Raw genomic sequence first — 27,628 nt, forward strand, 5'->3', positions numbered from 1 at the left:
CTCTTACATGTCTCTACCTTATCTGATATACTTGTATGCATTTTCAGCGACTCGATGGAAGCTATTCTAAATATCATGAAATATATTCCAACTTCCTATGCACAAATCACAATCTCTATACAAAAAATATTAAATAAACTAAATCTTCAAAAAGAAATAGTATTCCAATGGATACCAGTCATTGCGGCATTACTGGAAATGAGATTGTTGATAATACTGCTAAACAGGCAACATCTTTGGGGCCCAAACCTATGCAAATAACTTGTTTAACCAGCGCATATTCTGCAGTTAATTCTCATTTAACAAATTTATGGGTCGAATGATGGCTTTCTTCTGATAAGGGCCAAGTACTTCAAAACATTCAAAAGAAACCTAATGATTTACAAATGTTCCGCAACATTTCCAGACACATACAAACTTTCTTAGCAAGAGCCAGGACAGGCCATATTGTCACTCAGAAGTATCTTTACCGTTTTAATCTTGTTGACTCTGGTAGTTGTTGCTGGTGCAACAATACGAAGAAGATTTGGAACAAATCCTCTTAAACTGCCCTGTCACAAACATCCATAGAACTAATTTAAAATCTGCAATACCGGAACTTTGGAATGTGGCTGCTGAAATATACAACCAGCATTGTGCTTTTTACATATCATTTGTAAGAAGAGGAAATTCATAGTGAAACATAGTAGAACACGTGTTGTCAGCAAATAGCTGGATACCCTACGAAGATAGATCAACTGTGTCTTGTGGTTATAATAATATTCTGCTGTTTGCAAACCAGAGTTCGATTCCTTAGTAAGCTTAGTTTAGTTATGCGACCAGTTGGTTTTGTAATGTTCATTCTCAGTTACAGGTGAAAATAATTATTGATATGCTAGATTCCCGACTATTCTCTTCTCATGTTTATTGAATAGAAACATTCTCTTCACACTCAGATGATTTTTCTTGTATTGTGTACATTATTACTTATTTTACAATGCTAGGTCAGGGTTGACAACATATTATGACAAACTTGAGCTGAACAAAGTAATTGCAGACCCTTGCTTTGTCTGCAACAGAGTATCGTTTCATCTTATGGAGATGTTCAACACCATACTCTTTGGACATTAGAATAACAACAGAGTAGAAATCCCCTAACCTGATGTAGTATGTAGATATAACTCTTTCATGGGAGGAGTACATCAACTAGACTCCAATATCGCTATTTACGGGATATCAATATGAGGCAAGAAATGGTATATCTCTAGGCAAGAAATGGTATATCTCTCATTTCATATTTTGAAAGTTCCATGTGTTGGTGAACAATTATTGTCTCTTAGCAAGATCTTACAATCCTAGCATCACCCCCTTCAAATATATGCTCTGAAAAACTGTTTAAATTATTACAAAAGGCCTGTATAAAAAATAGACTGATATGTTGCGTTATCTCTACATGTTAATGTTATTATATTTTTATGCACACAGGTTCGGCAGAATTATATTCGACGACGTCTTCTTACAACATACAAGGCTTTAGAGCGGTTGTCCCAAAGTGAGTTTAATTTGGATCGACTTGAAGTGACTGCTGCTACTGCTGCTGCAACCGTCAGTAACCCTGTGGAGGGAGCAGTTTCCAGCTCTACTCATCTCACAGTACCTGGCTGTGCTCCCGCTACCTGCAATTCATCTCCAACATCCGCTACTAGCGCTGCAGTGCTTCGTGTAGTAAAAAAGAGAGCTAATAAGAACCTTCCATTAACAATTAGAGACGTGGAGAGAGAGAGAGGGAAGCCCCTATCAAAATATGAACGCAATATGATGATATTTAATTGGCTTCACACCCTAGATGATTCATCCTTTGAAGGTATTCAGTGATTTAATTTAACCAATGTACAATGTTGTGTCAACAGATTTTGCTGGTGACGTAAACAATTAATGTGGAATGGAAAGTGATATCTTTTGAGTTATAATTAACTTCTCAGGCACAAAGTTCACTTTCATTTTTATACATATGTATTATATTATGGCGTTGTCAAACTTTACAAACAACTAATGATTTGTATGGCCTTTGCCTGAGTTTGATGACTTAATTGTTGAACCAATTAAGTGCTAAATTCGTAATGCTACGTATATATTTAAATGAGGTGTGTCACTTATGTTCGTTTAGAGAAATTAATTTAAAATGTTTAAAATTCACTAATAATTACTATTGTCTGTTTATGTAAAAAAAACTATTAGTAATTACTATCGTCTGTTTATGTAGAATCCACCTCTCAATCTAATGATGGAAGGTTACATTTAAACGAGTCAGTGAGTTTCTTATGCATTCATGTTGAAGTATCAATTGCACTATTATTTATTATTATTACAAAACAGTACTGATAAAGTTATCCAGAGAACTGACAATACTAATTAGACAATTAAATACCAGAAGTTAAAATAGTCTAAAATGCATGGTTTGCCATAAAGGTTTATCAAATTATTTCTTGTAACTTATGAGCAAATTCGTTTTATCATTTTTTTAATTATGATAGATGATACATAAAAACCTCTTGCAAGTTTAATTTCTAATATACTTTAGGCCTATACAGAATGACTTTCTGTTGTTGTCTGCAAGCAGACTTGCCATATATTTATTTTATATTTGGATACAGCAGTAACTTTAGAAAAAAATATGATACAATTAAACAGTCACTTCATTTATGGAAAAAATTCTCTAAAAAATAATAATGTGCGTCACGTATTTGTCAGAGCTGCCAACTTTTTTTAAAAGCATTAAAACTCAGGATGATGAAGAATAATAATTACACTTAGGTTCATATTTAGCTTGTGTGCTAGCGTATAAACAGCATTTATAGATTTTATCTCAAAAGATTCCCTAGCCTAGACAATGTTTAGGGCAGGAGTTCAGACAGAAGTGACTCAATACGAACAGTTATACAGTAAGTTTCTAATGTTAGTTTCTTTGTTGAATTTAAAATCGTATTATTTCACAAAACGAAAAACATTGCTATGTAAATTTATCTTTTCTATTCTCATATACAGATCAATGGCGAAACGTGACTTCTGAACTATAAAAAGCTGCTATTTGTGAGTGTGACAGTAGTACCGTGCAACATAAATATTGCTATCGACGCTTTTCGAATATTATTTCTATATTATTTTAGGCTGCTTTTGGACTCTATTCTCCACTCTCATCGCGTTCCCTGGATGCAAAATCCAAAGACCGTTAATTTGGCGTTTTTTTCCTGAACTTATGTTGTATTAATTGTAATTCAAATAAATAAGATTAAAATAGATCTTGGATAGTAGAACTCTTGGTACCTTTTTTCATACGCTTACAAAACGTATTAATTTATATTAACCAACCATAAATTAATTTAGTCAAATCTAGAATAAATTGCGTGGCATGTCACATCATATTTCCTCGTCACAGCAATTGACTGTTTCATATATTATTCTAACTTTAATGCGCACATCTTGCAATGTTTAACTTATAAAAATTGAACTGGCATTAACGTATTTTATTTAGAGCTTGAAAGACACTTTTTGAGCTGCTATGCTATCAAATTTGTCGAAAAAATGGCATATTGGATGGCATAAATAATACAAACCGAGCCACAAATATAGCGAACATCTATTTTGTCGAATGACAAACTGAAACCAACAAAGTCTCTTAGCATTCAATTTACAGGCAAAATATTGTTTAGTTTCTTGAGACTTTTTGAGATTAAGTATTGCGCCACAAGCTTCCAAAGTCCAAGATGTCCCCGTGAGAAGCTCATGGCGTTTTGGTACATTTCCCTAAGACATATCAAGGAAATATTTTTAAAACACACCTCTTGATTGAGATAGTATTAATACAGTACTAAGAATTCAAACTGATACTGTGGTCTTTCGGAACTGAACGACAATATTCATAGTCGTTAGTATTTCGAGTGTATTTTTAGTATGTGTGTGGTCCTAGGTATCATTTGATTATGGTGAACTTACATCTAAGGCTGTTATGAAAGGCCTAAAGTTAATGTCCATGTCAACTTCAATAATAATAATAATAATAATAATAATAATAATAATAATAATAATAATAATAATAATAATAATGCATCGAATGTCTTTAAATTCAATATTTAAATTTTAAAATAGATATAGGGGCCTATTTAAAATGTGACAAGTACAGAATACTTCTATTTTCTACATAATATGACATTAAAAAGAATAAATTGTTATGCATGATAATATGAAATACTGTTGCTGTGGTTAACCAAAAAATAATTAAACAAAGTCATGCTGACTCGGTTTTTGAGACTTCTGCCGATTGTCTAGATCTGACACAAATCAGTAATTCTAAGGGCTGCTTGTTTTTCGGCCTAAAATTTGTAGGTGCTGTAAAGTCAATAGACATAATACGAATATGCTGAAGATTCAGTGTTTAAGATTAAAGTGACATTATTTTGAATTAGGAAAATCACAAGTAAAATTCTATACATTAGGCCTACATAAGTTACTGAAGAGCTGAAGCTTTGTGTACCATAATTTCAATATCAATGTGCCATAGTTCTTTAAATGTAATAAGTTATTTAAAAGGAAGGAATAATACCTACACTTGTTCAGAATTTCATTAGCGGTAGGTAAATTGATTTATTTTTTCTCTATCAGTCTTATTACATTATATATGCAATCTGAACAAGATCTACATTTTGTAACTCCATGTTTTTTTTTTTTTTTTTTTTTTTTTTATCTCCATGATTTTAAAGTCTCTTGTTTCCAGTTTCATAAAAGATAAGCTCTTCTGCAACTTATGCTTGGGACAGCAACGTCATTTCACCATAGAGGTGTAAGAAAGAAACTCAATGTATGTAACACATTGAATTATTATCATAAAGATATTTGACTTTATTTGAATATTAGGGAAATATGTAAGTGATTATAATTAGTATTTATCACGAAACATCTATTATTTCCAAACGTTTGAGGACGCAAGACATAGAACAAATGAGATAGTGAAATATGTAAACAATTTATAAAAGGGAAGAATAATGTAAGTACAGTACTTGTGTAGACTAAAATTATGTTTTTTTTACAGACACTGCAAACTAAAAATAACAATATACACTAAAAGTAATCGAAATTCTAAAATAGATGACAAAATATACAAAGGAATTAATAACATAATTTAATGCAGACATTAAAATTATTATTTACAAGTTGGACTAATTAGGTCTCATCAAAATTATCCTGAATTAAGCTCCTGTTCTGCATCACTATTCTGTTGTGAAAGATATTACCAGTAATAGTTCATACCTTAAACCAGTGGTTGACAAAATTTTTGAAATCGTGACCCTCTTTTGAGCGAGACTTCAGTTTGCAAGCCTCCCCCTGTTCTTGACTTCATTCCAAAAATAGAAACCCTGTAAAATCGTAAATGACTATAATTTTACTCAAAACCAGTGGATACCACCCAAAGCACGACTTTAAACAACAGCTTTTTCAGTATTTTCCGGAAGAAACTCAAAGCAATTACGACAGTCACAAGTGGATATTGAATTCGTTGCGTTCAACTGGTTGAAATTCTAAAAAAATATTAAGGAAAACTCATTGAAATATGTACTGAATATTGAAACTAGGCCTCTTTTCGCAGAGTGTTGATCAGTTTGGCATCAAAAGAATACTGGTACCTCGAGTTTGCAAAAGAAACTCTTAAATTTTTAATGACATTTACAATCTCGTATTCATGCAAAGCAAGTTTCTCGTTTTGATTTCCATCAAAACAAAAGCGAGAAATCCCAAACTTATAAATGATATCACTATGTGTATCGAATACTTAGTCCAGAATTGAGAGACTACGTTATAAAAACAGGCACACTTATTACATTATTATTTTTTACTTTGTAACTGCTGAAAGATATCTTATATTCTTATGTTCAGCGTTGTTTGTTTCTAAATGCAAAATAAATGTATGTTATTAAGGCGTTTTTGTTTTATTTTGTAAATCATCTTGCGACTACTATCAGCCCTTTACACGCCCCCCCCCCCCAAGGGGTGGCGACCCCCCTCCCACTTAGGGAACCATTGCCTTAAACTTTAATGTCAATTTCTTTTTATGAAAGTTATGGAGAAAAAGAGCGTCACAAAAATGTCACACTATATGTAATGCCAAAGATCACTAATTGATCTGCAGTCTAGATTCTCGATCTTTCTTGTCCATTCCATATCGATCTCTCTCTCTCTCTCTCTCTCTATAATAGGAGACATACTATATTGATATATCTCAGACTGTTAAACTTTCACACACAAACACAAACAAAAACACACTCACACACACACACACACACACACACACACGCACATACACACACGCACATACACACACACAAATGTGTAATCCGTCAGTCGCCCAGTATAAGTATTGGAACTGATAGCCGTGGTAACTAAATTATCACTTTACTGACCATGAATGAATCGTATCTCATTTCATAGCACATTCGTCTCAACACTATCTGCGTGTGAATGAATTTTCGGTATTAAACATCATATAAACGCAGTATCCAGTGCCATGTCATGATGATATCAATTTTAGAATACAAAAAAGAATTGGAAATGAAACAAATGTAATTCAATTAATAAATATCGGAAATTTAGAGACCATTCTAAAAAGAAAGTTATCTTCTCACCTATATTTTACGGACTGTGGAGACAGACTATTGCCATGCCTCTGAAAGTATTATTCTATGACGAACTTGAAACAAAATCCTAAATGTTCTTTTTAAAAACACAAATTTCAGTTTATTCCAAGAGTCAGTCACTTACACCTCATCAATATAAAATACATCATACATATTCCGAATATATAAATATTTAAAGACATTAAATAATAGAGAAAATGGTATAAAATGTTTGTGCTATTAGCAGGTTCTAGATATACTGTAAGCCTCTTTATATCAGGAGTGTTAAAACTTAAATTAACATTTAAAAGAAGGCGAAAAATCTGAATAGGCTATTTTGGAAGGATACTGTTCTATAGCTACTTGCCTGCCATCTTCCTGCAGCATCCAAAGCCTGTGTCTAATTTGCTGCAATACAAGAAGGGATTAACTGAAACTCTCTATAATAAATTGTTTAAAGATACCGGTATCACGAGAAATGAACTGTGAAAATAATATGGGAATATAATTATCTCCATCGTAGGAATTGATAAGGGTTCTGAAACTGAAGATTGTTGGACAACAAAATCGCATTTTAATTCTATAAGATTAGATATAGAGAACTAAAGTTTCTGCATTTTACTAAGTGTATGACTTCAAAGACTGTAGAGCAAATGACAGACTGAGCTAATAAAACTGCAGAAGACGATGATCGTAAATGTGAGCCTTTTGTTGTCTCTGACAATAGAGTGTCTTATTTGGAAAGCAAAACTTTATTTTACGTATATCCCAATACCTAAATTCACAACATCATCGTGAAAGGTAGAAAGTATGAATTCTTATGTGATAGAAATCGCATATAAAGCCTAATAGACTGTGAAATTTGCCAGGCTCATAATGTAAGTATATATATCTCAGGGGTGTCTCGTCCTTAGGGGCTTCCGGGGCACAAAACAATTTTCTCCTCCTCCTCATAATAATAATAATAATAATAATAATAATAATAATAATAATAATAATAATAATAATAATAATATAGTGTTATTGTCTACTGTTTCTGAAGATGTGATTTAGACTGAATGAGCAACAGAGATAGATGCGCCTGGTGCGACTGTGGTTTCTACAAGCATGATACAGTGTGTGGTGTGCAGACTGTTGGGGGCTACACTCACTATAGGCATGGATTACATTAAACTTGTGTTAATTCCCGATTTACCACGAAAATCGTCTGTAGCTGCATTTAGATTGGCAACAGGCCATGACTGTTCGGCCAAACACCTGCATAGAATTGGAATATATCAGTCCCCTGATTGCCCATTGTGCAACTCAAACCAAGAAATGGATTCGGGACACCTCAAAATCTGTGCTTCAGTGGCTGACCATGATAATATCTTTGAAAAATATTGGAGTGCAAGAGGTCAAATGACTTTATTGTCAAACGCCTGGCATTAGAAAACAACAACATTAAACTTGTGGATCAGGAGCTCGGGACAGGGTGAGGGGTTTAAGTACTGGTATGTCTAGGCAGTTATCCCAGACAAGGACAAATCAGTTGCCTGTAACTTGCCGTCTGGCTGTGGATTCGGATAGGAAGTTGTGTTGATATTTTTTCGAAAGATTTTCGTTGTTAACTTGTGATTTAGAAAGTTACAGTGAAGCTCTTAAGAGGCTTTTGAGGCTCAGCATACCTAAAAAAATTTGAGTTATTATATCTAGTAACAGTATAAGTTCGTAATAACGATGTATCGTAACACTTGGTTTCACTCTGATCCTACCATATATATTAAATTCACTGTTGGCAGTTATTCCACTGCAAGAGGCTTGTAGCAGGAGCCTCATAGCGAGGTGCGATGGCAGCCTCACTCACAGGCAGTGACACTCGCAAGCTTGAGGGAAGGCCGGGGAGGAGAGGGTATCAATTCGCTATGACTCAGTAGCAGGATGCAGGACTATCTAGCCTCAATCGTGATATAATACGCCGCACTATGTTGGTTTTCTATGAATGTGTTGCATTGTTAAATGTAACTTTAATCTACAGTGCGTGCATGTGTGTGTTACATACTAATTTTGTGTAAAATGGCTCATGCTGAGAGAACACTGAGGTTTATTTGCAGAATTAAAAGAGAAACCGTTTTCAAGTTGGGCGTATGAAACAAAATGAGCTTACAAAGATAGGGGATCGACACTACATTTAAATATTAAAATAGCAGATGGAGGAAGAAAAAATATGAAATTTCAATTTTCCTTGGCTAAGAGGGTGCTCTGAGACAAATAAGTTATATTGTTATACCTGTACTCTGTTTGGGGTGGAAATGAGTGGTCATTATCATCTTCTTGTAGGGTCTATGTCACAAAAAAGTTTGATAGAAAAGTCGAAAAATAACTGCTCTATAAAAAGATACAAGGCAAGCAGATTTTTTTAAGCCTACACAGTATTTACACCTTAGCTTCGCCACTGGAAAGTTATTCAGTTCAGTTCTTTCAATATGAACAAAATGGAATTTCTGTTGACATCTCCATTTCAGAAATTCAGTAAGAGAAACTTTCTGTTAAACAGTTAGGACCAGATCACCCAAATGTGTCAATAATATAGAAACACAAAACTCAATCATGCTCTTTCAATCCAGATTGGTATAACAGTCGACAGCTAGTGGAAATAAGAAAACTGTTCTTTTTCGACTCTCTGCTGTTTTTTCATGGTATTAGTGATTTCAAACATCTTTTGGAAGGAATTAAATCACATGAAATGAGTTTTTCTGACATTGAAAATTCGTTGAAATTAAGTTTGTTTGGAAAAGTTGATGAAGGACGTAGGATATCATTTACAAGCAGTCAGGGAAGTGAGACGGTATGGAATACCGCCACTGGTTTCTATGGCCAGAAAACATACCCATTAGTGAAAAATGACATACTGTCACTGAAAAAATGTGATCATAAAAATTTGTTTATACATTTCTTCACAGCAAAGAGTACTATCTATTTGCTTCGTAAATCTAAACCACAGGCTTCTGGAACTGTATTCAACGTGTATTTAGACACGTTTATTTGATAAGCTCAATCCCTGGAATGCTTACAACGGTAGTATTTCAAGTATAGAAGGCTGTGGTCTGTAGCTTGTGGTGGCCGTTGTTGCGAATTTAGTGACTGTGTCATTTTTTTTGTTGCACTTTTTATTAATAATTAAGTAAGACACTTTGAAGCTAACATTATTTTAAATGATAAGTCTCAAAGGACATTGTAAAATGATCTAGCAAATAACTGAAGTAACTTGAAATTATATTATTAAGAAATTTAATGTGTTGCGTAAGCTTCAAAGATTCGTGTTACTGACTGCACGAAACAATTTATTGTACACATCATTTATGTCTATGTTGTAAGAGAGGGGATATACCATTTTTTAAATCGAGGTATGCCAGAGGAAAATGTTGGGGTAGCATACTGCCTCTGGTTTTTTCCCACTTCCCTCACTGTTTACAAGCCACAGTAAGTTAGTCTGAAAAAACAGACATACCATTAAATAGAATTATGGATTCCTTAATTATTCTGTGGTCAACATGAAATCACTCTACGAAGACTAATGAAGGAGAAGAATCGTTAAACAGAGATGTCTCCATAGATTTTGTAAATGAAATTGCTAACCTAGATGACAGTTTGCGTCAGAATTTAGAGAAATTCAAAGTAAGTAATTCCACATCAGCCACTATACCGGTACAATATGAACTACTAATTTGTATGTACCTGGTTTACAGATATGTTCTCCACGAGGACGTAAATAAAATAAAGCAATGTTTTTGTCTGTACAAGTTGATGAAACCATCAATGTTTTCAATAAGACACAATGGTGACTGTTATTCATTCTGTTCAGGGTTCAAAAGTAGTCAAACATTTTCATGATTTTGTGCTGCTTGCATATTAGACGAACTGGATCCATACAAACTCAAAGATAAATTAGTTTCCCAGATATATGATGGTGGATCTGCATTCCATGAAGTACAGCAAGGTGTCCAGAAACTTGTAAGAGATATTCATCCAAGTGCTTATTTTGTTCATTGTTGTTATGCTCACCAAATCTTATAATGCAACAAGTATGCTCTACTATAACAGTCACCAGATTTTTTTGACGTCAATATATCTTTAAAGTCGGACTGACAGATGGGATACCAGGATGGAAACGGCAATGTAACATTTGCAGGGTGATCCATTCCGACACTATAACTTAGTGACTAATAACATGATTGTCTCGTTCGATCAGGTGTAAAACCATGATGCAAGTATGACCACGAGTTGGCACCTCAGGCCTGCATGCCAATTTTGGATCCAAACGAAAGATCTCATCTAGATCTGTTGATTTAAGCCAGACGTATTCGCGTAAAACCCAGAGCCATGTCCCCAACACAACCACACCGCGAGTGTTTTTTCTGCCAATTTATCCGCAATTTCTTCTTCATACTCTATGCTTAGCAAGAGAACAGATTTACTTCAAGAGATATATCAGCGAAGTTTATCGCAAACATGCCAAATAAGCTGAAATTTTCAGAGCAGAGTAGTTTAATCTGTTTTTTTAACTCCAGGAAGCCTGATAGGGTGTTTTGAAATTATTCACGAGGATGCTTCATGAGATTGTGTGTCAGTAAGGGAAGCAACTAGACTATTACATTTTTTCCAGATGAGGAGTTCATTTTTTAACATAATAATGTCCTTCACAGAAATATTTTACAATATTCTTCAGAAGACATTTACAACAATGATACCTGTGAAGCAACATTTTCGTAAATGAGTTGAAGACATGAGTAATATTAGGAATGAACTAACCAACTCACTAGCAGGTGGTTCTATATTGTGTAACACTTCAATGAAGAGAGAAAGATGTCAACAAAAAAGCATGCGCCATCGAATGCTGTGACATAATTACTCAGCAAGTTGAAGAATGTTTGATCCTACTAACATTTGGAGTGATTCAATTTACTTGACCCCACGAAATTCAATCACTGGAAGTCCTTGTTTCATCCCGATTTGTGGCAAATATTATGCCTTCATAGACAGAAGAAAAATAAAGAATGGACTGCATGTCCTTTATTCTAATGAAGAGTTTAAGACTATAAATTTTGTCAGTATATTGTACATTTTTCAGTGAAAACAATGTAGAAGATACCTTTTCAGAAGTACTAAAACTGTCAAATATAGTTCTAATAACTCCAACTGCAGTGGCAAAAGCTGAATCTGAATGATGTTTCAGCACAATGAAGCTTGTTAAAACGTGTATATAAGAAATATAATGGGACAAAATAAATTCAATGCGAACTTCAACTAAAAGGTGATAAAAAAAATTTCTGAGCAGAAGAATAGGAGAGCAGAGATTTTGTTTAAATAAATAAGGTTAACTTTTATAGAAAGTATGTTTCACAATAATATTTTTTTCCTCTTTTTATTGTAGTATGTAATCTAGAATAATATTAACTACTTTGTTCATTTTTATTTATTTAATGCAGGGCTGTATAGTTTATCTTTAGCTGTGATAATGGCAACATGCAATAGTGTGAAACAAGTAAACAAATATACAAATAAACAAACAGTGAGAAGAGTACATAAATAGTTCATCTCAGCAAGAATGATGGCATATATATAACATGAAAGGAAGAGTAACAAACTAAAGTTATTGAAAATATTCTAGCTCGGCAAATTTGGGACCACAAGACGCCACTGTTCTATCTTCAAAAGAACTGGAACATAGGTAGACCTACTTGATAAGCATATGCGCTGTTATAAAGAGAATAGTATAAGGCTTTATTTGTAAAGAAATATACGTATATATCTACGAAGCAGTATGTTAAAATTAAAACATTATTACTGTATATGAAGTTCTGCTCGCCTTCTTTTTTACGTCAATACTTCTACACTGGAGGGTCATTCGAGAGAAAGTGTAAGACACGAAAATGTATAAGATCCAGCACTGCGCCAACTTTGACTGTCAACTGCTAAGCAATAGATACATCCTACACATAACAGATCCGACTTACTCAATCAAATAGCTCAAGAAAAATCATGGGATAAACTTGTAAAAATGAAGAATGTTATTCCAGAAACATCAATAATTGAAACTGCAGCAGGGATTTGTATAGCCACATAACACGTTTGTCTGACGAAGCATTTACACTGAGTCAACATCCTGGAGTCACCTAACTGCATAGTGTGTAAAGAAAACGCCACCATGAATTGGGACCACTTCAAGCAATGATGAGCTCTCCATATTGGAGCAAATCCAACGGCCAGCTTTACCCCTGGGAGGCCAGAAGACAAATGATGCTGTATCAGATGTCTGAGCATTCGATTTTTTTCCAAACTTAGCATGTATTTCACAGTCTGCTATAAGACAAAGTATACTAATCAAGTATAATATAAAATACAATACTGAATTTAACAAACGCAATTGCAGTTAGATATTAAACAAACTCGAGAAATAATAAAATATGTAGAATAAAAGTATTCTTAAAATTTAAATGAACTGACGTGTTAATTATGTCACAGTTTGGTATAGATGGTTCCTTAAGATGGTGAGTGACCCCTTCAAGGCAGCTAATACCAACTGTTCAGCATATAACGGGTCTCACAGAAAATGATTTGCTGAACTCTTGAATAACTCACGATAATTTAAAACGGTAAGGAAAAGATAATAAAGCCTATAATGTGCAATATGATCACAAAATAAAGACGTTTTAAACTAGTATACACTTTATACATAAACTTTTATAACAGTTAAACATTATTGCGTTTGTAATATTACAACAAACATTATTATCCTTTAATATTACAACATGCAAAAAAGTTTAATGCTGAATCATGTTCAAACGTGTGCCATTAAATATTAGAGAAGGAGCTAGACAAGTAGTGTACAAAATACTTGAGAAACCATGGCCTTTTCAAATACGTAATCAGGTCGGTCTCAGGATGGCTCCCAGTGCAGACATTGCACTGAGATAGAAACCTTACCTCACATCCTGGGATTCTGCCAACATGGAACTCTCATCTGGAATACTAGACACCATGCAATACGGGAACTTATTGCTAAAAGTCTTCCTTCCTTCTACGAGGTTCACCAAGAAGTCCACTGCCTTGCAAAAGATGGAAATTCTCGGCGAGTTGACATCATTGCAATTGATTGAGGAAATGACACAGCAATTATCATCGATCCCACCGTGCGCTTTGAAACTGCAGTTTAACAACCCATAGCAGTACATGAAGAAAAGAAGACCATCTATGACCCTACAATTGAATACTTTGCTTTCAGAGGAATATTTCCTAGAGAATAAAGTGTTCAAACAATGTGAACTCGAATCATTCCAATTTTCAATCTATTATGTTTTGTATGTTTCACAAAGATGCCTTATCCTGTATTAGGAACTTGGATATCACAAGAACATAAAATGTAAGAGAATACAGAAAAATTATACCAAAATTCCTTTTCTCAAAATTCAGATTAAGATGAAGCTCTTTTCGATTGATCAGAATATGGTTGGGAGACAACAAATAAATAAACATGAAAAACACTACATATAATATATATTGGTACCTACAAAATGATTTTGTGACTACAAATCAATATTATCAGATTATCTGAAAATGTGTTAGCAGTATTCACAATGACCACATTGCCAACCATTTCATATGGTTTTGAGAAAAAATTAAAGTGCATGCATATTTATTTTCATGGATATTTAGCAATACAGTTTTATTAATTTTACAATGTAAATTAAGCATTGCACACTCTTTGGTATTCTATTGCTTTTCTCGCATGTGTCGATGAGTACTGCACTGAGTGCTGCTAAAAGGCTGTGGTTGTTCCTCATTTATTAGCTATAATATTTAAGGACTCTTAAGAATGTAATGCTATCACCTTCTGCTCATAGTGAAAAATGTATACACAAAATAAAAATAGACTACACATTGTTGTCAGATCAGCATTGTCCATCTAGCAGAAGCTGTAAGTCCATTATTTTATTACCTTATAAAATAGTCATATGTAGCAAGAGGATTCAGTATTGAGTTTGAGTTCTTGGTGCGTGTATTATGTATTATTGTGAACAAAATTTATGACGTGATTATCTTGTTTGTGAAGATATAAAATTATGTCGAAAGCAAATTCAAATAAGAAGCTTTAATCAAGTAACCAGAACCCTACATTCATTTTTGATAGGACTATTCAGAAACAGAAAAATGAAAGTGCAAATGAAAATTATCCTAGCAGTGTAGATAGTGTTAATAGTCAAAAGGAACGTGATAAATCTATTTTTAATGTCGATTTAATAGAAAAAAATTGTCAAATTGTGCAAGGAGTGATTAAAGTGTACAGGTATCACATTTGAAAACATACAGCGCAACTTTAAATAAATTTTAAACTAGATTTAAGCTGTTATGTTAACGATAATTCAATTTCTGATAGTTTGAAATATGCATGAAATATTATGTAACCCTTGGACACCGGATTCAAAATATGAATTCCCAATGTAACATAAAAAACTTAATTGAAATGGATGAAGGATTTCCCTTGACTAGTTTGTAGTCCATACTGGTGCTGCCAATTCTTTGATTGTTTATTATTCGGCAGAAGTGAGATGGAGGGGCCCTTCCACTAAAATCATTTAATCGGTATAAAAATGTAATGCAGAATTTCAACAATCATTCTTCACTCAGTATCACAAAATAGCTGCTATGAAAGAATCAATGGAAGGAAAATGTGAAAATGTATCCGTCCAAGTCGACAGTCACTTGAAAAAAACTAGTATAACAAAACAGAATGCGATTGCTTCCAGTCATAGAAACTATTCTGTTGTGCGGCCATCAAAATATTCCTTTCAGAGATCATAGGGATGGTAGAAAAGTTACATTGGATTCAAGTGCAACATCCGAAGAAGGAAATTTTCACGCCTTCTTAGGTATCGAATCAGTAGTTGTGATATAAATTGAAAGAACATTTAGAAATAGCTCCCAAAAATGCAACTCTTATTAGCAAAACCACTCAAAATGATTAATTGAATGTTACGGTGAGATAACACTACAGAAATTGCAGAACAAATAAAATGTGGCCAATATTTTTTACAGTATTAGTGGATGGGACAACTGATGAAAATACCAGCGAGCAATGAGCAATAGCATTATATATTTAGATATACAAGTAATACTGTAAAGAAGATTTTGTGGAATTTGTAAATGTACTATATGACGTAACAGGAGAAGGACTTATAAATACCATGCTGACCATGTTGAGTATCACTGGTTTATCAGTTCATGACTTGCAAGGAAGCCTATGATGAAGGACCCAATATGGCAACAAAATATTGTAATCTTCATCTTACGATGTTTGGTGACGTATACACGTCCGTTGATGTGACATATTAATGAATTTAAATACTATTATAGTCACAATCATACCATGGCATGATTGTGACTATAATAGTATTTAAATTCAAAAATATTGTGGTGTGCAGGCACGTATTCTCGTGCTGCAATCATTGTCTGTGTAGTCATTTCTTAAATCTAGCTATCGGTATATCAAAGGCCTGCAAAGTTCGAGAAATAAGAAATATTTTCTGAACAATAAATTTAATGAATGTGTGCAAATTCACCTAGAATCTCCATAAGAAATGACATTGCTGGAACCAAAAATTAAAAAACATTTCCCTGAATCTAAAGTGGAATGGCTCAAATCATTAAGTGAGACTTGCTGGGTGGAAAGGCATGATTCTGTGTTGATTTTCCACCAGTAATAATTTACTTCCTTGAAGATACTGTTGATGAACAACAAGGAACAATCAGGATTTTAGGTAATGGTATATTATCTGCCATTGCACAGTTTCAGTTGAAGTAAATGTGGAAATTTTTTCTCTAACCTTACTGCTGTCCCACCAACTTCAGTTTACCTCACTTGACTTAATCAGTGCAACTAAAATAGCACTTCATGCAATTGACACATAGAAGAACTATAGACCATCAATCCAAGAAAATTTTTCAGAAATGTATATTGCAGAGTAGCTTCATTACGTGAAAAACTTAAAATTTGTGTGTCAGTACCTCGAAAAGCAATTCGCCAAACTCATAGAGCCAATTTAACCCTTCATTAAATAACTCAATGACATACTACTGTACTACCGTGTGTGTTTCATTTTTATGTCATATGATGATAGAGTTAAGAGTACAATTTTCTAAGGAGTAGGAAATGTTTATCTTGCAAAATCTTATACCAGTTTATTGTTCGAAATCAGCTGTTGAGATTGCAAGGATTTCAAAAGCAGCAAATATACGAGAGTAATTTACCTGGCACTGTTATTGAACTTAGGGGAGAAATAGATTCATGACAGTCATACTGAGGAAGTATGCAAGACAGTGAGAAACTAAAAACAGCTGTCGAGGGATTTTCATTAGTTGCAAATGGTTTTTATCCTAAATACGTCTCTACAAATACATAGCGGTCAGATTATCTTTCGACCAGAGGAGCATAGGAGCTGACACAGTTAATTGAAGGTCACATTTCTGGATATGTGTGGCTGCTGCTTTGTGCAATCAGATTAATCCGAGTGCTGTTGTTGCTGGTTTGTTTCACAAAGAATAGATATTAATGTCAGTGTTCTTTATTTCTGCGTAATTTCCTTATGGTTCTTTCAGTGTAATGCTGGTGTGTGTGTGTGTGTGTGTGCTTGCGTGATTATCCCATGGAAATGGCAGCCGAAAATTTCACGTTAGAACAAAGAATTTTCATGTATAACAATGTCAAAACGAAATCATCTCGAGAACAGTTAGGCGACTCGTTTTTAAATTAAGACAGACTGGTTCATTAAATGCTAAAATTCGTAGGCGAAAAAGAACGGAATTAAAACTATCTGTAACAGACAATAGCCATTTCGAACCCTAGACATATTCTATTGTTAAGTGTCTAGTAATATAAGTTGCATATACATTTTTTAATGTTAATGAATGTGATTGTTAATTTATAATGAATCAGAAACAGAAAAAAAAAACCTGTATCTTGTGAGTAGATCGTGTCTTAGCTGAGAGAAAAAACGTAGAAACCCTCATTTGCTGAAAATTAGATCTACATACGGTGAGTAGAGATCTACTGCATGCAATATTTGTACTTAAGTTTATAATCATAATTAATTAATTACGGTATGTTTTTTAAATATCACATAAAACACTGGTCCTGCCCCTCTCCCCTGCTTAAAATTTTTCAGAATCCGCCTTTGCTACACATCACAGTTCATTAACCAGTGTATATATAGATTGAATATTAAATGCTGCCTATAAACAGCAGTGCATAACAGAATAGACCTACATAGCAATAATTTTATCCCCCCTCTCCTCAATGCCACCAGGTTGTAATTTGACATTTCTGGTTTCTCCTGGCAATGACTTATTTGTAACCCACTTCTAAGGTTGGCATGCCTGGAAGGCGAAGTTACGCTGCCCTGATGATATTATGATAGGATGATTATGAAGTGCCAGGAGCGGTCTTAAACCTAAGTTTAACCTAATTTCCAGACCATGGACGAACACAGGAACATTCTCCTAAATAGCAATTGTGAACATGAAGGTAGAATAATTAATAGCAATAGTTACACAGACATTGAAGCAAATACCTGGCACTCAAATGGGATGAAGAGGTACTTTAATCCAAAGCATGATGTAAGTGGAGCTGAAGATCAAGGTATGGATCACATGGATAAAATTATGTTGTGATAATATGATGTGTTACATTAGGTACTGGTATCAGTATTCGAACATGAAGAAATTTTTTTCGTCAGCATAATGCACAAGAAAATCTCTGAGGAAAATACTATAGCACAAAGGACATTATGCTGCATGGGCAGTTTATGTAAAATGCTTTCCAAAAGTACCATACTCCATTTCCAGACACACTCTAGTCAAGCATCCAAAAACTTGCCTTCATCAAGAACAGCATTAATCATCATATTTCTAGTGTCGGATGGAAGAGTAATTTAGGAGATTGTGATAGTGAACAGGAAAATGTGGCAAGTTGAACCTGAATTTAAAACTACGCATACCGGTACAATGTTGTTCAACATTACTTGTGGAAGTATAAGTTGCCTCATTTGGTTTACGGAAAGAATGATGAAACAGTACTGTAACTTCCCATGTTACGTACCCATGCTTTGACATGGTACATTACATCTTGGTATTAGTGGCATTCGCAGGTGGCATTTAGTATCCATTCTGTAATTTATCATCTTGGTGTGCTAAGAGCTACAAACAGTGCACATGTTGAAGTAAAGACCTACTGTACTGAGTAATGCAAACTCTTCCAGTTGATTTGGAGAAGACTTAATTTTCTCTCTCTTTTAGGTTTGTTAAATTTAACTCTTAAAACAGGAACAAGACTTTCTGCATTGCATTGAAAAAACAGTGAATCATGATACTTAGAAAGAATGCGATTCTATGGATTTCAATCATCCATATCTAAAAGGTCAGCACAATAAGCCTCAGACTCAGAAAAAAAAACTCGAACTAAATAACAAAATATGAGCCTTTGTACAAAATTGAGAGATATTTTTGTAATTTGTGATTCACTTTCGTCTGTTTTAATTTGTTTAACAGATGAAACATATTCTACTGGAAACTGCCGCAGTACAAGCATGTTTGGGTTCCCATAGAGAGGCAAAAAGAGATCACTTAACCCTCCCTGGCATTTTTGCAAAGGTCGTATAAAATGTATGTAATGAGCAGAGGGAATTTACAACATATCAAAGAGTTTCGTAATGGAGTGACTACTATTATTGAAATACAAATTTTTAATATATTTAACTGCAGTTACACTTTTATCCACTATCATTAAACATAATCGCGTTTAATTTCTGTGTTACTTTATAATTACTAACAATTGTGAAAACTGTAAATTATATACAGTAAATCTTTGATCTCAACAATGAGTCAGATCTCAGATGTGTAGAGGCACAGGGAATATGAGTTCAGACTTCAGCCTTTGCATGCAGTAACTAATGTTACGTTTTGCATTTAAAATTGTTACTCTAATACTGTTTTACAGTGGAGATTATAAACTTCTTTAAAGAAAACACGAAAATGCTGCTGTAGAGGAAAGCAGATCAAAATTGACATTTGAAGCTGAATATCAAGAACCTCAGGAAGTACTATCACATACTTAGATAGAACATTCCCTGAAGCATCTTCTTTCAATAGGCAGCTAACAGATATGGGAATACCGGTACTTAATAGAAGGAAGGCCAAAAATTGTGAATTCATTGTCTTGCGAAAAATCCTGCAAGAATGTGTCACAAGTTTAATTGTTAAGGGCTCATAGATGACTATATTGTTATAGCACATAAAAAACACAGTTTTGTCCGAAAAAAATGTCTCTTAAAAAAGCATCAGCCCTAAACTCAGTGTTTGTGACAAAATATTTTAATAATTATAAAGAGTTGTCATTTAATGCATAATTATCTTACTTTATCTTAAGATTTAATGCTATTTAAAGATAATAAAATTGGTAACAATATCAACAAATTTGTAACTTGACATAAATAGGTACTCAAAAACTAAGTACCATAAATTAAAATCGAAACAGTTACAATTTTACACAGTTTAATAAAAAAAAATGCTACCAGTTCACAGAATTCTATACACACTCTACATCAAATCGTACAGCAAAGACAAGCCAAATGAAAGACATAAGAAAAGATAATATTCGCCCATTACGTAAAAGTTAGGGCCTTCTCAATGTTGCAAACATTACAATATAATTTATAAATATTTATATTATTTTCTCGCAGTTCTCGTTTACTGAAGTAAATTTAATAATAGGCTATTTTAACTTCCTTAACACAGTCTTTTTCCATTCCTTCTTTTTGCTGTCTAGTTCAGATAGGCCAAGGTGTCCTGACTCTACACCAAATGAAAAACTGTGGGCTTATTGTTACTATAACTGTAATATACGAAGATACGATAAAAGAATATATTTCTCATGTTGCAGTAGACATCAAATTGAATCTAGAATAAGTCTTATCAGTGGTTTTCTTCTGAAAAGTTGCCATGAGCTAAGGTGATATAACACTACCATGCAAGCCCAGTAAGTTAACTGATCAACTGCTCCTCTACAATGTCCGTCTTTAGATGTAAAATATTAAATCAACATCATTCATTGGCTCTAAAATAAAAAAGATAATTACTGATATTAATACAATCTAACTGAAAGTACAGTAAAACCTCTATTATCCGTGGTAATGGAGGAGGAAGGCTGAATGGTTAATCGAAAAAATTGGATAATCCGTACCATAAAAGATTTTCGTAAATTTAGTGACACATATAATTTCCTCCACGGTCTTGTATTCAACATGCTAGATAGTGGATCAGATATTCACTGTTTTAAGTTTGGTTGTTAACAATGAGTTTTTAAGGGGCAAGGAAACCCCTTGTAATGGCTGTCTGTGGAAAGATAGGAATAGTGGAGGTCTCGTGTTGTAGATTTACATAGTTTATACACTTTATCCTTCATTTTTATTGAATTTCACACAATTGTGACTCCAATCCAAGAGGAGTAGAATACTCCTCTTGCTCCAATCTCGTATTCTGAGATAAGCCACCGTTTCTCATTTCCCAAATGATTCAGTTATTTGCACTTTTTTATATTTAGAATGACACGATTCTTTTGATACCCATGGAAAAAATTTTAAATAGAAGTTATACAGTACGACAACTCGAACAGTAGATCATACTGTGTAAGGGTAAAATCTTGTAATAAATCTCTCTAGAAAAAAATGACTTGCTAATATAATGTACAGTACTTCATATATGTGGAGTGTCGTTTCAAATCGTATTAAATGCAGAAAAACAAATTTTACAGGAAACGTAAAAAACGTTTCACAGCTAAGATAATGGAAAAATTTTAAATATCTTAAGTCTCATTTTAGACATTGTGAAATACACCAAATGTAATAATCACTGACACTGATTGTTTAATCTAATGCATGATATTGTCAATTGAAGTTTGCACTTAATACGTTTTGCACCGACATAGTGTATTTAATACGTTTTGAAGCGATTTTGTCACATAATACGATTTGCATCTATAAACCACGCTGAATTGTGCCCTGTCATTTGTCAGTTTTTCTGTGGTTCTTACAGCAGCATACTATGTAGGACGATACATCAATAGTTTTTATTGCTTTCTGCTGGAAAATAATGATAAGGAACGGCGAGTTTCCTACCTGCAACCCTTTGAACGGAGCTGCCTAAAGAGACATACTTTGGATCGTGCAGCCACCCGGGTCGATCTCTAACTCGCATTGAATATAAATTTTAAATAATTATGGCATCTACAGAGTGAGCACAAAGTTCCGTTATCCCCTTAAATATCTGAAATACCTCAAATATGCACACTATTGATGTAATTCTGGTCATAATTCAAACATACAAACAAAATAACCACTGTACACTAACTGTGTATACCTAAGTATCTAAAGAGTCAGTATGTTCCCCATTATTCTCATGACACAAAATAATATGGACTAATGGGACTTTTTGCCCATCCTGTATATTTTATTCTTCAATCCTTATATATATCATTCATCGGCGAACAGCCTAATACATTTGATGAACTGTCGAAATTAAATTCACTGATAAATGTAGTGATACAAGATGCCACTTCAATAGCGCCCGCCCAGCCAGTGCTTCATTTCATGTAAAGAAATTTGGCTTCTGTGAAGCTTTATCAGTTACACAGAGAGCATAGAAAGCTAATTGTCTTGAATAATATACTTCACCTATGCTGAGTTTCGAGAGCGGTTGCAGGTGCTGTAAGTCGAAACAAAATGACTGTGTCTCATTAGGTTCTGTTCTCATAATTTTATGGAACATATTGGCACGAAGCTTATGTGCGCCTAAATCGACTAAGAGCCTAGTCTTTTTCAGTGTATCATCGCAGTTTCTTATTGGGAACAGCATGTGTGCGTAATAACTGCATTCATCATTGGCCGGTGTACAAAATCCTATAGCCTATTGAATTCTGTCCGAGAAATATTTGGAAAAAAAAATAATCTTTTTACTCTTAAGTCGGGTATTAACACTTTAATTGTACATTTTGAAGAGCTTTGTAATATTTAAGTCGGAAGCCAAATAAAGTCTCTGACTTTTACTTCTATTGTAATATGATTCCCTTGCTCTTTCTTATAGTAGGTTATTTTACGATGCTCTATCAACATCTGAGGTTATTTAGCGTCTGAATGAAGTAAAGGTGATAATACTGGTGAAATGAGTCCGGGGTCCAGCACCGAAAGTTATCCAGCATTTGCTCATATAGGGTTGAGGGAAAACCCCGGAAAAACCTCAACTAGGTAACTTGCCCCGAACGGGAATCAAACCTGGGCCACCTGGTTTCTCGGCCAGACGTGCTCACCGTTACTCCACAGGTGTGGACCACTTGCTCTTAATTTAGAGATACATTACACTACTTCCCTCTTCTTAGCTGCATATAGTGCTCTCTTTCGGGCACCACCTCTCGTCTCTCTGGTTCCCTTACTGCTCTTAATAGATTTTGCTATTGTACATACCTTGATAATCACAATGTTGTAAAACAGCGGGAAACTCAATAATAGTGGGAAGATACAGCACGCTGGCCAACGCTGTCCATTTAAGATTTTAACTAATGGAAGTTGCACATAATACGATTTGATCCGACACATCATGGAAGTTGTACATAATACGATTTGATCCAACACACAATTTTCATCATAGAAAAAAGGCGGGAAAGAATACGAATTGCTCCAATATAAGATCAGGGTCTTAAAGAATACCGTCTCAGCTATGCGAAATCGCTTCAAACTAAATTTCGACTGAGGATGTATTTAATACGTTTTGAAACGACACTCCACATATATTTTCTGTAGCAAAAAAAAAAAAAAAAAAAAACGCGAGAGGAAGACAGTCAGATAATCCGCCATTTGGTTAACCCTTAAGTAGTCGCACGGGATGTTGTGAACACCCCAGTCAGATATTACGGAGCTCGGAACTATATATTCAGTAAGTCTGTACTTCTGAAACTTTCAGTACCTTTATTGGAATTGGTAAGGCAACAATAACCGTAAACATTTTTGAAATCGGAATTCGCATACTCGTTATAATAATGGTTTAATTGGGTGAGGTGGTTAAGTACGACTGCGTAAGGGTTAATAGAGAAATGGATAATCGGGGTTCTACCGTATAATATTTTGGCTGCCTTAGTAAGGTGACATTTTATTTATCATTAGTAATGTACTGGTACCTACATATCTGTAAGGAAGTTTTAAGATATTGGTATAAGATGATGTTTAAGTTAATATCAGTATTGACTTATTGCACATCAGTGATAACTTCCAAATGTCAAAATATTCTTATAAATTATTACTTGTTGTATTTTATACAAATATATAAGTCTTAAATATTTATATTTAATTTCTTTACATAAACACAAATTGTAGTACTTAAAACATCTATCTAGGTATATTGTATTAAGATTTAATATAATTCACTGTAAGTATAAAACACATTATCTTTGTAGCAGTTATTTGATAAAGTTGTCATGTTTTAAATAGGCCTACTATTCTGCATATTGACATTTTCTTGGTTAATTTGAGAGAAATTCATTTTCATTGCTCACATTGAGTACCTACATTTCAATCTACAAATACAGACAATGCTATTCCTCAGTAGTGGATCTTTCTAACAATATGTCTTCACTCACTGTAATATAGACATCATATCCAACAGTTTATTGAGCTGAAAACAGATTAAGATTATAACTCAAAAGAGAGGACATCATTGTTCTCCATTCTTGATATGAGAATGCAACAGGTGCACTGTGTCCATTTGCCCTGCTAACTCATATTGACTGAGAAAGAGAAAACTATAAACTATAGGATTTCATTTGGTATCACTAAAATTCGGCTAAATTATATAACTTTTCGTGCACTATTTTCACATTTTTGGAAATGTGTATTCCATTATCACGGTTTGAACTATATAAATTTAATAATACAATTTATTTTCTACATTCAAAAATGATTTTAATGTACTTACAGTTCAGTAACAGTGTAATGATTTGATGGAAATGATAATGACAATAACGACGAAAAAGCAGAAAAAGAAATAATAGTAGTATTTGCAAACAGAAAGGGATTTGGAAGAAAAATGATAGTAGATAGTCCTTTATTTAACAGCTCTTTTAAATGCAGGATATACTGGTACCACTGGTTTTCTTCGAAAAATTGCCATGATATAAGGCACCAGTAGTAATAATATTACCATACAAGCACAGTAAATAAATCGATCAACTGCTTCTCGATAGTGCCAATATTTTATACCTTGCTTATTTAACATCTGATCTTCATGTAAAACAGTTAATAGTCAACTGACATTACTCAATGACTCTAAAAAAAATAATAATGTTAAGACAATCTTAACTAAAATGATAATTATTTTGGCTGTCTTTGTGATATACTAGACACCACTAGAGGCATTAAAACCATAGATGAATATGTTCATCCATGATAATACTACGTTTAATTGATAAGGAACCATTCTGTTCACCAAACGTGTCAAAGGATATCTGTAATATATTAATGTTCATATATTTTGTATTAACTGTAACTTACAGTGGAAATATCAGGTTTCGACTTACAGTAGGTCTATTATTCCGATATTTACTTGAAAGAACTGGGAAAAACCACGAAAAATCTATTTATATAGCCAACCCCTGGAATCAAACTTTTAAACACAAAGTTTACAAGTTAACCTACTTTGCAACTAGCTCATCTATTCATTATTATATAATTTAAAAAAACTTATATAAATTATTATTATTATTATTATTATTATTATTATTATTATTATTATTATTATATGTAGGACAACGCTATAATTTCATTTGAAATTTATTTTCGACATTTCTGTTTCAGTTTCTGTTAATTTGGAAATCAGAATTCACTATGTCTTACAATCGTTTCCTCCAGTGGCCAGTCATTATCAAATAGTTCTGATGTTTACTACTTCTTCACGGATTGAATGTATTTATAAATTCAGATTAACTGAGGATTTACTGATATGGTATTTTAAAATGCACACAACAAATTAGACAAATGCGTAAGATACAAAAGGTTTTAATCCCTGAAGTGCAGGCTATATATGTCAGTTTTACGTGTTTTCCTCTACCTTTTCATGTTTGTATGCAAGTGTACACTTTGTTTTCATGAAAATAAGGTAATATTTGACAGATCTACGTTTAACAAGTAATTTTTCGAGGATTACACCTGGAGGCGAGAAGACAACATATAAAATATTTAATATATAACCTCACTTAAGTTTTTACCTTATTAGTTTAATTGCCTTCTGTGGTCACTATTGAAAAGAATTGCACATTTTAATCAGTTATTTTTCAAGTTTTTAAACCTTACACTTTACTCTATAACCTTTCAAAGATTTTCTAGTCACCTCCTGTATTTTCTTAAAAAGAAATGTAGCTACTTTGATGATTTCATTTTCACTTTCAAATAATATTAAGGTTGTTAAAATTTATCATTAAACATGTCTTTTGAATATATTAAAATATATTTAATGAGCATTAAACACTAAATGGCCAAATTTCGGAAACAAGTGTACTGTGAGTGTAATTTATCGAATTTAATATTCCGATCTTTCCTCAACTAGCACCTTCGATCATTGGCTTGTGATAATTATTATTTTCAATGTTCTTACATAACCATCCTGTATTGACAGGCTTTTCATCTGTACAACACTACACATTATTTAATCTTTGATGTTGTCTCTTACAAAATATTGAACTAAGATGTTCATATGAATGAAAAGAAACGCAATAGCTTTATATCAAGACACTAGAGATGTGGAACTCCTGGTGCTGCTGATGTCGATGAATGTTACTTAAGTTATTACTTATTGCTATACTTTACTATTGTTAACGATTTTTTGTATCTTTACTTTCTCATATATTGTATCAATAAAAATAATATCTGAACATTTTTTGGAAAGTATTGTGAGACAATTCACGCAGATGTCTTTAGTGTCACAATATTTATTACCAACAGCAGTCACTTCATGGAGTTACATTAAAAAATTGAGAGTACTTTATATGGCTATATAAAAATTATTTTCAGAAAAGGTTGTCAACAATTTTTTATAAAATATTTACTATTCACAAATATAAGACTGCACATTCCAAATATTATGCTATAGCGTCCAGGAGTCAAGAAATGTATATGAGAAAGTATGCGCAATTTATTTTGTACCCTTTACTTGTGATTTATGAGCTTACTTCATAAGAAAGTTTTAAATTGTGTTACTTCACAATGTTCAATATGTATGAATAACATGATAAGTTCAGTTGAAATAAACCTTGAAGTTGAAACCTGCTGTTGTATGACTATATACTATGTATGTATGTATGTGTGTGTGTGTGTGTGTGTGTGTGTGTGTGTGTGTGTGTGTGTGTGTGTGTGTGTGTGTGTGTGTATATGTATCCTCAGACACCATCCTCAGAGCCTTTGTAAGCCGCACATGCTTACATAATTAACACGAGTAAGATCGCCATTCAATCAATTATTATTTATATTCAAGTGTTAAAAGTAGTGTACGAAGTAAGCCGCACATGCTTACATAATTAACACGAGTAATAGCGCCATTTAATCAATTATTTATATTCAAGTGTTAAAAGTAGTGTACGAAAGCTAAGCTGCACGTACTTGCATAATTAACACGAGTAAGCTCGCCATTTAATCAATTATTTATATTCGAGTGTTAAAAGTAGTGTACAAAAGATTCAACATGGATTTTTCAGGATGAAAAAATTCGGAGAGCAAGTCCTCCAGAAGAGATTTTAAGCCATGTGTCCTGCATCAGAGTTTTTCAGCACATTATAGAATTGCAGGCCTAAATTAGAGTCTCTGGACTTAATTTCTCCTCTTTCGCAACCTAGTAATACCTTAGTTGCATATTAGGCA

At 33.5% G+C, this 27,628-nt stretch overlaps 1 protein-coding gene across 4 annotated transcripts in view; it reads left to right on the plus strand.

Moving 5' to 3' along the window:
* The window catches only part of LOC138703240 (uncharacterized), a 133,044-nt gene extending 106,008 nt beyond the window's left edge, over nt 1-27,036 (plus strand). For all 4 annotated transcript variants that reach the window (XR_011333009.1, XR_011333010.1, XM_069830962.1 and 1 more), the window contains one exon: nt 1,465-27,036. Coding sequence is in view for 2 of the 4 variants with exons in the window: in XM_069830962.1 (XP_069687063.1) it covers nt 1,465-1,854 (390 nt within the window). In the remaining 2 variants the exon portion in view is untranslated. The remainder of the gene's footprint in view (nt 1-1,464) is intronic.
* The last annotated feature ends 592 nt before the right edge of the window (nt 27,037-27,628 follow it).

Source organism: Periplaneta americana, chromosome 7 (assembly GCF_040183065.1).
Source record: "Periplaneta americana isolate PAMFEO1 chromosome 7, P.americana_PAMFEO1_priV1, whole genome shotgun sequence".
NCBI classification, from domain to species: Eukaryota; Metazoa; Arthropoda; class Insecta; order Blattodea; family Blattidae; genus Periplaneta; species Periplaneta americana.